Here is a 14,375-nt window from a genome sequence, read left to right as displayed (position 1 = left end):
TGTCCTTCTACTGTAGCAGGAAGTATTGAGAAAGGTACTGATATAAAACTGCCTTGGACTCAGAAATCAATCTTTAGATCTGCGTCTACTGCAGCTCAAGGTCAAACGGTATCCCAGCAGTGGAGAATCTGCAGATAAGACAGAAATAAACCTCCGCTCCACGGAGTGAAGCGTAAACTGATTACCATAGAACACAACTAGGTTTATCTTGATCAGCATATCCTCACCTGCTATGGTGCTGTAGATACTTTATGCATAGCTCTACCTTTCCCCTGCATTATCTGCAGAAAGAATGGTGTAGGCCTATATGTCAAGTAATATAAACTCTATGGCATGAGAGGGGTGAAAAACTAGCTAATATAACTGGCGAGAAATTGAGGGAAATTGAGGGAACCATTGCAATGTATTGCATGTTTCCAATGGTCAAGGTGCAACGCAGAAACCACATGGTTTCTCTGAGAAAGTACCCATGAATGCCCTCTCAGGGTATCCTCCAAACAGAGAGGAAGAGATGGGGAGGTAGGGACATCTGCTTAACTGTTGCATAGTAAAATAAACATGTCCAGCTAGCGGCTCCCCGCCGGACCTTTTAGAGAAAGAAGTCCTTGTTCTAGATCGGTCTGGAGGTAAATCAGTGTGACACTTTGACAGCAACACATCAGTTGCCTGAGGAGCCTCAAAGTACACAGCTCAGTGGCTACACATCTTGTGCTTTTGACTGGCCCACTGAGCAGGGGAGCGGCTGGGAAATGGTGGGAACAGTGGCGCAACAATAAACATACACAGATTTGTCAGTTTGTCAAGGCTCGCTCAATGTCAATGTACATTTTCTGACCTGGCCTCCACAATCACCTGACCCAATCCAATTGAGATGGTGTGGGATGAGTTGGACAGCAGAGTGAAGGAAAAGCAGCCAACAAGTGCTCAGCATATGTAGAAACTCCTTCAAGACTGTTGGAACAGCATTCCAGGTAACGCTGGTTGAGAGAATGCCAAGACCGTGCAAAGCAGTCATCAAGGCAGATGGTGGCTACTTTGAAGAATCTCAAATATAAAATATATTTTGATTTGTTTAACACTTTTTTGGCTACTACATGATTCCATATGTGTTATTTCATAGTTTTGATGTCTTCACTATTATTCTACAACGTATAAAATAGTAAAAATAATTAAAAACCCTGGAATGAGTAGGCGTGTCCAAACATTGGAGTGGTACTGTATGTAGGTAGGTAGTCTAAGTTAGACAAATAGCTATCTAAATCCTGTAGTAACCATGGCCAGAAAATGTGCCGATGGGGCCCTCGTCCCTCAGAGGGCCCGCAATGATTTGTTGAGTCACTCAGGTATCATACGAATGTACATAAGACATGGCAAAATGTGTAGTAGAATTGTAGGAAATTAGCTTTAAAACTGCAAAATGAGGGGGCCTCCCGAGTGGTGCAGTGGTCTAAGGCACTGCATCAAGTCACTACAGACCTGGGTTCGATCCCTGGCTGTGTCACAACCGGCCATAACCGGGAGTCCCATAGGGTGGTGCACAATTGACCGGGTTAGGGGTGGGTTTGGCTGTGGGCGGGCTTTACTTGGCTCATTGCGCTCAAGCGTGGGCCGGGTGCCCACAGGCAGACTCTGGTCGTCAGTTGAACAGTGTTTCCTCGGACACATTGGTGCAGCCGGGTTAAGCGGGTGGGTTTTAAGAATAACAGTTTGGCGGGACACGTGACTCAACCGTCGCCTCTCCCGAGTCCGTTGGGGAGTTGCAGCGATCAGACAAGACAGTAATTGGATCACATTTGTCACATTCTGACCTTAGTTCCTTTGTTTTAGTATGGTCAGGGCGTGAGTTGGGGTGGGCAGTCTATGTTTGTTTTTCTATGTTGTATTTTGCGTTTGGCCTGGTATGGTTGTCAATCAGAGGCAGGTGTCGTTAGTTGTCTCTGATTGAGAATCATAATTAGGTAGCCTTTTCCCACCAGTGTTTGGTGGGTGATTGTTTTCTGTGTCTGTGTGTTCCACACGGAACTGTTTCGGTTTTTGTTTCTGTCTTTCTATTTGTTATTTTGTATTTTCATGTTCAGTGATTTTGTTCATTAAAGCATGACGAACACATACCACGCTGCATATTGGTCCGATCTCTCATGCTCCGAATTCCGTTACAGCAATTGGATATCACGAAATTGGGGGGGGGGACAACAACAATAATAACAACAAAAACATTACCTTCACCCCATGGCAAAATGTGTAGAATTGCAGGAAATGTGTTTTAAAACTGCTAAATGTTCTCTCCGCCAACAAGAGGGGTGTCAACAGTTTGGGGTTGCATGGGTTGTGAGGTGGGGGGTGTTACTATGCTGAAAAATTATAATATCTATCCGGACCCTTGCCACCTAGGAAATTGGTGTGAGCGGACATTATCAAATAGCATTTGAGTACCCCTGCCCGATAGCCTTCCTTGGTTCTCTTTTTAGTCCATTATTCCAATTTCCAATTAATTTAGCACTTCAAAATTACATGTAAGCCAAGCTTCAACAGCACACATTGGATAGATAACCTAGATCAAACATGAGAATAATATAAAAGTCCTTAGTTTGTGGCCTTACTACTAAAACAAGAATATGGAACAATGGTAAGAGGAATTTGAAAGAAAGGAGTGAGCCTGGTTTCCTACAAGGGCACAGCGTTTAGGTCATACTGAGGAAATTGATAAAACCTCTCCAAAGAACAATGGCCTTACTTCCTTCCTCTCTCTATGTTGGAAACCCGGATAACAACAAAGCCACCACTAAATAATAAGACAATGTCTGATAATAAGACAATTAAATTTGATACACAACAGATAAAAATAGCTGCCCATTGTTTACGTATTGCAGACACGTTAACATTGCACGTTCAAAAGCATCCCCTAACAGCAACATCTGCTCGGCAATGACCCTTGTTATCAGTGCATTCGTGCTATCATCCATTTCAGTGTTAAACAAAACACATGGGTTACACATAGCAATGGTGCTTTGAGTTTAGTTGTCTGACAATCTGCCAAGTTGTTTATTGGGTCTTTCCACGAAAAGAGTGCCTTTTGCATCCCTTTGACAAATGAAGAACCCTTTAATATAGACCACATCAACAATTCAATAAATCTGATTTTTTTAAATGTGAAAACAAACTTCCAAAGTGCCACAATTCTGCATTTTGACATGTCCCTCTGTAAACCCTTCTAGGAAGATTTTAACCCATTCAACCCCAACCTTTCTCCAGTTTTCACCAGCACTGTAAAGATCTAGTTATTTTGTTGCTTTGACAAAGTAATTTCTGAAGATAATCATTTATTTAATGGGATTAGTGAATAATTTACAGTTGAAGTCGGAAGTTTACATACACTTCTTTCCTACTTCCGGCGCCGACAGAGATGTCCGTCTTGCTTCGCGTTCCTAGGAAACTATGCAGTATTTTGTTCTTTTTAACGTGTTATTTCTTACATTGGTACCCCTGGTGATCTTATGTTACTGCCCCAATAGGTCCACAGACGACGCAATTGCAACCACACTGCATACTGCCCTAACCCATAAGATAGTTGTTGTGGAATTGTTAGGTTAGATTACTCCTTGGTTATTACTGCATTGTCGGAACTAGAAGCACAAGCATTTCTTACACTCGCATTAACATCTGCTAACCATGTGTATGTGACAAACAAAATTTTATTTGACCTTAGCCAGATACATTTAAACTCAGTTTTTCACAATTCCTGACATTTAATCCGAGTAAAGATTCCCTGTCTTAGGTCAGTTAGGATAACCACTTTATTTTAAGAATGTGAAATGTCAGAATAATAGTAGAGAGAATGATTTATTTTAGCATTTATTTCTTTCATCACATTCCCAGTGGGTCAGAAGTTTACATACACTCAATTAGTATTTGGTAGCATTGCCTTTAAATTGTTTACCTTGGGTCAAATGTTTCGGGTAGCCTTCCACAAGCTTCCCACAATAAGTTGGGTGAATTTTGGCCCATTCCTCCTTACAGAGCAGGTGTAACTGAGTCAGGTTTGTAAACCTCCTTGCTCGCACAAGCCTTTTCATTTCTGCCAACACATTTTCTATGAGATTAAGGTCAGGGCTTTGTGATGGCCACTCCAATACCTTGACTTTGTTGTCCTTAAGCCATTATGCCACAACTTTGGAAGTATGCTTGGGGTCATTGTCCATTTGGAAGACCCATTTGCGACCAAGCTTTGACTTCCTGACTGATGTCTTGAGATTGCTTAAATATATCCACATAATTATCCTTCCTCATGATGCTATCTATTTTGTGAAGTGCACCAGTCCCTCCTGCAGCAAAGCACCCCCACAACAGGATACTGCCACCCCTGTGCATCACGGTTGGGATGGTGTTCTTCGGCTTGCAAGCCTCCCCCTTTTTCCTCCAAACATAACGATGGTCATTATGGCCAAACAGTTCTATTTTGGTTTCATCAGACCAGAGGACATTTCTCCAAAAAGAACGATCTTTGTCCCTATGTGCAGTTGCAACCCGTAGTCTGGCTTTTTATGGCGGTTTTGGAGCAGTGGCTGCTTCCTTGCTGAGCGGCCTTTCAGCTTATGTCGATATAGGACTCGTTTTGTTGTGGATATAGATACTTTGATACCTGTTTCCTCCAGCATCTTCACAAGGTCCTTTGCTGTTGTTCTGGGATTGATTTGCACTTTTCGCACCAAAGTACGTTCATCTCTAGGAGACAGAACGTGTGTTCTTCCTGAGCGGTATGATGGCTGCGTGGTGTTTATACCATGGTGTTTATACTTGTGTACGATTGTTTGTACAGATGAACGTGGTACCTTCAGGCGTTTGGAAATTGCTCCCAAGGACGAACCAGACTTGTGGAGGTCTACAATTTTTTTCTGAGGTCTTGGCTGATTTCTTTTGATTTTGCCATGATGTCAAGCAAAGAGGCACTGAGTTTGAAGGTAGGCCTTGAAATACATCCACATTACACCTCCGATTGACTAAAATGATGTCAATTAGCCTAACAGAAGCTTCTAAAGCCATGACATAATTTTCTAGAATTGTCCAAGCTGTTTAAAGGCACAGTCAACTAAGTGTATGTAAACTTCTGACCCACTGGAATTGTGATACAGTGAAATAATCTATCTATAAACAATTGTTGGAAAAATTACTTGTCATGCACAAAGTAGATGTCCTAACTCACTTGCCAAAACTATAGTTTGTTAACAAGAAATTTGTGTAGTGGTTGAAAAACAAGTTTTAATGACGCCAACCTAAGCATATGTACATTTCCGACTTCAACTGAACATCTGTCCCTCATTTTAAGGTCAAACTATTAAGTGAACTGAACTCTTATTTCAAAAGAAACATAGTCAAATCATAGTATTAAAGCAGGTGAGCTGGTGCTACTATTTTTGGTTTTACATTTTCTAGTGTTTTGTGGTGAAAAACTGAACAGGTTGAGCATAACAGGCCAACCCGTAAATAGACAAGCTAGATTTTTGGGGGGTGGGGTGTAGCTTGCATTCAATTACCATTCCCTGTTGAACACAACAAGCATCCATTCCCCCTATCACAAGATGATTTATGGCTGACTACGATGAAATCATCAACCCTGTTATTTTATTTAGCACTTAATAGGCACTTTCTATAGTATTTTTTAAATTGAACCTCTTGAAATGGGAAATCATGTTTTTCATGAAGCTGAACATGTGCTCTTTATCACAATGTTCAAATTAGGAGAAATCCAATACATATATATTTTTTACCAACTTATGCTTCTCAAAAAGCACCGAATTGGTGGAACGACCCTATTAAAGTAATCCCATCAAGTCTAAACTCGTCATCAAATAGCACACCATATATTCAACTTTTGTGAGTTTTTAAGTTGTCCTGAATTGTTGCTGTTTTTTGTGTTTGAACTGAGGTAGTTAAGAGCAACAGAATCATTCAGTAAAGGTTCTTACGTAAATCTGTCAAAGGGAACACAGGTCCCAAACACTTTGAAAGGTGGATGTACAGTAGACATTGCAATGGGATGTAAACATTGCTGTGGTATGAGGAAGAGCTTGTATCTGACAGCATCAGGATGGGAGTGAGAGATGTGAAGAAACAGTAACCCATTCCGTGTTTACATTCTTGGAATTCCACTGAAACACATGCAACCAATTAGGCTACATTGGACATCAAACAGGCTTGTGCTTCAGTAGGCTTTGGTTTCTAACATTGAACTAGTGAGAGTACAAAGAGTACCGTGGTGAGAGTACAGAGTACAGCTTTCTGTGGAGTACACTGTGTTTGATGGAGGAGAGAGAGAGACACATACAGACGGAGATTACAGTATTTTCATGGAGGGCCTCTTGGGTAATCGAAAAAAGATGTCAGACTGCTGATGTCTAACAGCTGTTTAGGTCTTATTTTCACATCTACAATCCAATGGCATGTGAAAAGCGCCTCATTCCCCTTCCACCGCCTACTCCAAAACAGAATGGGTGCCTCCTCTGGAGGGTAAACAAAGCCAATATCTTAGTCATGACATAAGGCCGAGCATTGGACTTCTTGTCCCTTCCGAGTTTATTTGCCTTCCAATTGTGTAATTATTTTCAACCTCCATCAAATGTAGCAACCATGTTATTACTGTAGTAATAACAACATTATTGGTATAAAACCAACTAATGTGAACTGTTACCCACACGGAATACCTATAACAAAAATGTGACCCTGTGATGTGATTAATGTTACCCATTACCACCTAGTCACAACATGAAAGATATCTTTGATTGAGAGAACACACGTGTCGTGGTGGGCCCTCTGGTGTGTGTCTCGTCTTGGAGTAGCGACTGGATCTGTTTGACCTTAGGGCCTCTGTGTAGTTGAAAGACAACTTCCTGTCTGGCCCTGGTCCATCAGATTCAGCCCCCCTCCCACTCTTGTCTCAGGGACTCTAAGTCATTGGGTTGACCTCAAACAGAGACGTTAATGCCTGAGGTCTTAAACCACCTCTGACTGCATCCTAACCCCCTCCCCTGGCCTCAACCCCTTGCCCAGCCACCAACCCCCAAAACCCCCATGCACTTCACAAATGGATGCCAACAATGGCTTCAAGTGAAAAAGGGCAATTGTATACTAGAGCTCAAAGTCTCGTACAGAGGCTGTACATGTTTAAAATCATAATAGCTTTATCACTGCTGTAGCATGCAGCTGCACTTGAGTTGTAAAACTACATGTGTTGTGCTGTATGAATGCCTAGCTTACTTCTGCAAGAAGACAATAATGTGTTGGTTGCTATGGGAACTTAAAATGTTGTGTGTCACTAAATCAAATCAAATGTTATTTGTCACATGGTTCGTAAACAATAGGTGTAGACTAACAGTGAAATGCTTACTTATGGGTCCTTTTCCAACAATGCAGAGTTAAAGATACAAATAAAATTGAACTAGTGACATGAGGTATGAGGCACAGTGAATATCGAATAAAAATAATGAGTAAAAATAACATGGTTATATACAGGGAGTACCAGTACCGAGTCGATGTGCAGGGGTATGAGGTCATAGGAAATGATGGCTGAGACATTATGTACAAAAAACAAAAAAAGTTAAGATCAGTATAAAAAAAAACACAAGACAGCTACTATCCATTGCAGCGCCATCTTTCGTTTACAGAATTTGTGAGTGCAATGACAACAGCACACCTGTGGATCAATTTGTTTTTGACTGCTCATGATGTGCTGAGCCACATTGAGGTATTATATTGTATAGTCCTTTTCGATGCTTGTTGCTGTTCACCTATTAGTCACCCAGCTGATTTATGACCTGAATGACCGTGTAGTGATTCATACAATGCTATCTTATGGTAAAAGGTCTCAATGCATTTCTCAATAAACTCAATGCATTTCAATGTCTTCTCCGAAATGTCATCTGACCTGACCTCATCACATTTACACTCTTTTGTTAATTGATACTCAAGATTGGTTCCTTGAATGCATGTAATGTGCAACGCTGACCCTAGTCTTTAAAAATACTCTCCAACGGTTCTCTCCTCTCAGTGAAATTGATGAAGAGGCATCACACATTGGTTAGCCGGAGCCACATGTGTGGGAGTGTCCGTAAGTATTTGGATATTCTGTAGAACAGCTGGACAGAGCACACAGAAAATAGCCCAGTGATGAGGTCCACTTTGTGCAGCTCAGCAGACCAGAGGAAAACTGGGCTTTACGACTGGGCTAAAAGTTGGCGATCACAGTGAAGCTGATTGAATTCCTAGATCATAGTACAAGTCGATCTGGAGAATCCACCCACAGAAAAACACTGGGGCTGACTGAAAGGCTTTCAGATGTTGAGAGCATTGATTAGACACGAATGTATGACTGACTGTTTCATGAACTAGTTGGTTATAGATGACTTTTGTATTTGTCACCTTTTAGGTTAACGCCTCAAGCTGTCAATAATGTTATCTACAAAGGCAACACAAGATTAATCTGTGCATTTTGGAATCTGTGATCACATTAATATCACAATCCAACCAAATAAATGTCTGAGTATGACTCCCCCGCCCCTCTCTGAGCTCTCCATTTCTCTCTCCACCTTAAATGTGTAGAACATGTGTGGCTATCCCTAAGGGAACACAAAGCTCTCTGTTAGTGTGGTCACTGGGTGTTCTCACTTGGCTAAAGCCAGTCCAAACTAGTTTGGGATTTTGCTCTTTAAAATAAATTACTTGAGCAAAAGTGTACAACAGAAAATGTGCTTAGCAAGTTATGATAGTGACATCGGCAATTAGAAGTACTGATAATTTGAAACAGATCATTGCAGTTTTGGTTATGTCTACAAACATTCTTTTGGAGAGATTGGAAACCCAAATTGGTCTACACGGACAAGTTCTGGCCTGGTTTAGATCTTATCTGTCGGAAAGATATCAGTTTGTCTCTGTGAATGGTTTGGCCTCTGACAAATCAACTGTAAATGTCGGTGTTCCTCAAGGTTCCGTTTTAGGACCACTATTGTTTTCACTATATATTTAACTCTTGGGGATGTTATTCGAAAACATAGTGTTAACTTTCACTGCTATAAGGATGACACACAGCTGTACATTTCAATGAAACATGGTGAAGCCCCAAAATTGCCCTTGCTAGAAGCATGGGTTTCAGACATAAGGAAGTGGATGGCTGCAAACGTTCTACTTTTAAATTCGGACAAAACAGAGATGCTTGTTCGAGGTCCCAAGAAACAAAGAGATCTTCTGTTGAATCTGACAATTAATCTTAATGGTTGTACAGTCGTCTCAAATAAAACTGTGAAGGACCTCGGCGTTACTCTGGACCCTGATCTCTCTTTTGAAGAACATATCAAGACCATTTCAAGGACAGCTTTTTTCCATTTACGTAACATTGCAAAAATCAGAAACGTTCTGTACAAAAATGATGCAGAAAAATGTATCCATGCTTTTGTCACTTCTAGGTTAGACTACTGCAATGCTCTACTTTCCGGCTACCTGGATAAAGCACTAAATAAACTTCAGTTAGTGCTAAATACGGCTGCTAGAATCCTGACTAGAACCAAATAATTTGATCATATTACTCCAGTGCTAGCCTCCCTACACTGGCTTCCTGTCAAAGCAAGGGCTGATTTCAAGGTGTTACTGCTAACCTACAAAGCATTACATGGGTTTGCTCCTACCTATCTCTCTGATTTGGTCCATACCTACATGTACGCTACGGTCACAAGATGCAGGCCTCCTAATTGTCCCTAGAAGTAAACAGCTGGAGGCAGGGCTTTCTCCTATATAGCTCCATTTTTATGGAACGGTCTGCCTATCCATGTCAGAGACGCAAACTCGGTCTCAACCTTTAAGTCTTTACTGAAGACTCATCTCTTCAGTGGGTCATATGATTGAGTGTAGTCTGGCCCAGGAGTGGGAAGGTGAACGGAAAGGCTCTGGAGCAACGAACCGCCCTTGCTGTCTCTGCCTGGCCAGTTCCCCTCTTTCCACTGGGATTCTCTGCCTCTAACCCTATTACAGGGGCTGAGTCACTGGCTTACTGGGACTCTCTCATGCCGTCCCTGGAAGGGGTGCATTACCTGAGTGGTTTGATTCACTGATGTGGTCATCCTGTCTGGGTTGGCGCCCCCCCTTGATGTGTACCATGGCGGAGATCTTTGTGGGCTATACTCAGCCTTGTCTCAGGATGGTAAGTTGGTGGTTGAAGATATCCCTCTAGTGGTGTGGGGGCTGTGCTTTGGCAAAGTGGGTGGGGTTATATCCTTCCTGTTTGGCCCTGTCCGGGGGTGTCCTTGGATGGGTCCACAGTGTCTCCTGACCCCTGCTGTCTCAGCCTCTAGTATTTATGCTGCAGTAGTTTATGTGTCGGGGGGCTAGGGTCAGTTTGTTATATCTGGAGTACTTCTCCTGTCCTATTCGGTGTCCTGTGTGAATTTCCACTGGATGTCAGAAGGTGAATTCACCAATTTGTAAGTCGCTCTGGATAAGAGCGTCTGCTAAATGACTTAAATGTAATGTAAATGTCTAAGTGTGCGTTCTCTAATTCTCTCCTTCTCTCTTTCTTTCTCTCTCTCGGAGGACCTGAGCCCTAGGACCATGCCCCAGGACTACATGACATGATGACTCCTTGCTGTCCCCAGTCCACCTGGCCGTGCTGCTGCTCCAGTTTCAACTGTTCTTGTTATAATCTCCACCCGGCACAGCTAGAAGAGGACTGGCCTCCCCACATAGCCTGGTTCCTCTCTAGGTTTCTTCCTAGGTTTTGGCCTTTCTAAGGAGTTTTTCCTAGCCACCGTGCTTCTACACCTGCATTGCTTGCTGTTTGGGATTTTAGGCTGGGTTTTTGTACAGCACTTTGAGATATCAGCTGATGTAGGAAGGGCTATATAAATAAATTTGATTTGATTTGATCAGAGGGTTTAGATGCTATTTGTCATCTTTGGGATTTGTATCAGCACACTAATAGGTACTTGAGTACTTGTAGCTCAGGTAATCAGCTGAGTGCAATATTAATTTATTCCATTTGTCACATTCACACATTTTACTGCACACAATTACAGTGCATAATATTAGCCAAACACTGCATATCAATAATCTGAAAAGGTTCAACATTACTATATGAACATGTGCTGCTCCACTGACTGTGACCACACCCTGAATAGTATGGGGACTCCATTGTCCCGTTCTGCTTGCCTGACGACTCAAACTGAATTCCCCCGCTGCTCTATATTCGCTACATACCTCAGTCTGAGACTGCCATCGTTTAAGTAATTTGTGGTGACATCAGAATGAGGGGTCTTGTACCAAACAAAGTCATCAGTGATGGGATAATCTCAAACTAATCAGAGTATCAAAGCCAATGAAATGTAAAAAAAAATGGCGATTTACCTACGTATGTTCTGGCTCTGGCCAAACCAATCGGTTTCTGGGACCAATCAGAATAGTTAGAATGTGTTTGCATTCTAGAAATCGCCGAGGAGATTCTCAGATCCAGAATCATTGCGGAGTGCGAACTAATGTCGGTGGGCGTGGCGTAGAATTTGGCCGCAGCAAGGAGTTTGGGTAACCAGGCAATCATTCTGCTGCAAAGCTCAAGTGTACATATTGATCGATTCCACAGTGACTGTGCTGGCAACCTCTATATCAGTGAGGCTGAGGTAGCTGTCCGCACTTCCCATTCCAAAATATGATTGGTTGGTGCTGTGCAGACTGAGCGGCAGTCTCTCTTCAGATAAAGTTTCAAGTTGTATTTAGTTGTATGCACGGGAGACACATGGTATACAACATCAAGAAAATCCTTACTTGCAGGTTCCTTTTCGACAATGCAACAACAAAATGAAATAATAAAAGATACGAATACAAACATAAAGTAAACGGCTCATTATAATATAATACTTTAAAAAAATATAATTAGTATAATACAGATTACAGTATAATACAGATACAGCACAATTTATAGTCAAATATTTACATGTGTTTTGGGGTTAGGGGGGACAGATCTGGCAATGTCCCACTGCGTCTGCCTCATCCCTATGTGCAGCTGAGCTCACTGAAGTGCAGTTAGTGCACAACCCCACCCATCATTTCACAATGTCAGGAGTGCCTGGCAGGAGAGATTAGGATGGGCAGCATTGCCCAAATAGTGTCGTGCTTGTAAAATGCATAGTCTGTTTAAAACTTTTGAAGCACCCTGTCACAACCCAGTAAATGATTCCCAATCAAATACTTGCATGCTTGTTGATATGTTGTCTGGATCAACAATGAACACTATAATATAATACATAGTAAGTTCATAACACAGTGGGAAAAAAACCATATATATAAAAAAAACATATATATATCATCAATGATACTATTTAGGCCTTTATAGCATTTTGGGAAATCATCAAGAAAGGGAAAGGGTCTGAATACCTTACGAATGCACTGTAGGGCCTACTGTGCTGTGCACGATTAATCTACACCCCCATATGACATCATACGAGAGGTGTCACGTGATTTACTGTCCTGCTGTGGAGCAGATATGACACCTCTGTGAAGCTTGTGGTTGATGGAAATAAAAGTCAATATTCCTATTCCTAAATAACATGTTGGGACATGAAAACCTAGAAGAAAATGTCAAATAAGTAAAACAACATGAAAATAAGAGCACTTGTTGAGATGTAATAATATATTTTGTCCCATAATAGAGGAATCGCTGCTTTTAATCAATTCAGATTATATAGCGATTCCTATTTACAATCCGACGTTTTAACGACATTGCTGCGATACCTAGGATGATAGTAGGGCAAGCATACTTTTGCTGCATTGAGTCAAACCTCCCGTGGGACTGACCATGTGACCATACTCTGCACGGTTATGGAGGACCAAACCCTACTGCGTGAGCATACCTTTTCTGCCCAAGGAAAAGGGGCGTCTAAACGCGTCTGGTGGCGATTTTCTGGGGCTGTAGTGGAAATATTCTTCAGAGTAAAATAATGATTCTAATAATGAAATGTGTTTCTGTCCAGGTGGATTATCATATTTCCTCCATGTTGCGGCAGAGCTATTTTGAAACTGTATGGCCACGACTGTAGCCTATACGCGTTACAATAATAGCTTCATTATAAACCTTGTATAGCTAAATACATTTAAAAGGAGCGAATGCCTCTATATGTCATCGCCATCACATTACCTGGACGACGATAACCCAAATCAAACGTGAAAACAGAAAAGGAGTATCCTGGCAAGTTCTCAAAGGCTCTAATGCGCACCGCCACGGATATAATGAGCGCACCTACTGTGTAGCTTTGAGACTGAAATAATTGGTAGAGAGAGGGCCCTTTGAAGGATAGCCTTAAAAATCAAAAGCGTTTTACCTGCTATTATCTTGTCTGTTGCCGATTCTTTCTCAGTCATCATGTCCCGCTGTTTTATCTTTCCTTGAGTCTCCCCTAAACAGTTACACATTCAGTTTGTCCTTGTTTACTTGCCAGTCTGAAGCATTAGATTTAAACTGGAAAATAGGATTTGCTATGGATGGCGCGCTAGAAAGAGCATTTAAATGATGCACAGCGAGGTTGACCCATTCAACTGAAAGCTTGTAGTCGAGTTTGGCCAATCTACACCTCCAAAGCAAAGAAGTCTGGTGGTACCTCAGGCTGCTACTTTCCGATTGTTAGGTAGCCCTCTGTCCCGCCCCTCCCGTCAGCTCGCACGGCTGTTCTGGCAAGGAATGTCTCCAACTCCAGACCTAAAAGTCTACAGTAAGGGCTTCTAGGATGCAGCACTAGGTTTAAATCATCCGGGTCTTAGCTTTCCTGCACTGGCACATTTTCATTAGTCATCTCCTATGCAAATAAGACCCCACCCCCCACCACACACACAAACAAATCTGTACACTCATTCTCAGGTTACCTGTCATGTTTTTCTTTTTGACTTTTAGGCCTACATCAATACACTTGTACTGCAGTATTGCATAACAATTTTAGGCATGGTAAAATGCACTATGCTTCTGGGTTTGTTGTACATTCATGATGAACACTGAGTTCAATACATGATTAGACAGTCAAGGCTGGGCTCTTTAGCAATCAGGTATATGTTAAAAAAACAACATTGTAGCGTTTTTTTGTTGCTTTATGAGCCACATTACAATTCCCGTCAAGTGGGTTAACCCTATTGGTGCAAAGCATAGGGTGTTCACCTTTCATGCCAGTGAGCCTGCGGGAAGTAGGGGTTCTGAAAATAATACAAATATATATATTAATAAAAATATATAATTTTTTGAAGAATGTTTCACAAAAGTAGTGCACTCGGCCTTTAATAGTCTTGTATTAGAGGACTGATATAGCCCACAGAGAAACCAAACTAAACATACTCAATTTACTAAATATAGTAAAAAAAAT

General features: G+C 41.7%; 1 protein-coding gene across 4 annotated transcripts in view; it reads right to left on the bottom strand.

The window, feature by feature from the left end:
• LOC135512370 (heat shock 70 kDa protein 12A-like) overlaps nucleotides 1-13,769 on the bottom strand; it is a 45,337-nt gene extending 31,568 nt beyond the window's left edge. For 2 of the 4 annotated variants that reach the window (XM_064934349.1, XM_064934352.1), the window contains exon 1: nucleotides 13,350-13,768. In XM_064934349.1, coding sequence (XP_064790421.1) covers nucleotides 13,350-13,440 — 91 coding nt within the window. In that variant the 5' untranslated portion in view covers nucleotides 13,441-13,768. Of the gene's footprint in view, nucleotides 1-13,349 lie in introns of all 4 variants that reach the window. The other 2 variants (XM_064934350.1, XM_064934353.1) reach the window with 2 other exon arrangements.
• Between the last annotated feature and the right edge of the window lie 606 nt (nucleotides 13,770-14,375).

This window comes from Oncorhynchus masou, chromosome 24, assembly GCF_036934945.1.
Source record: "Oncorhynchus masou masou isolate Uvic2021 chromosome 24, UVic_Omas_1.1, whole genome shotgun sequence".
Lineage (NCBI taxonomy): Eukaryota > Metazoa > Chordata > Actinopteri > Salmoniformes > Salmonidae > Oncorhynchus > Oncorhynchus masou.
This window is presented reverse-complemented; position numbering and strand designations above follow the sequence as displayed.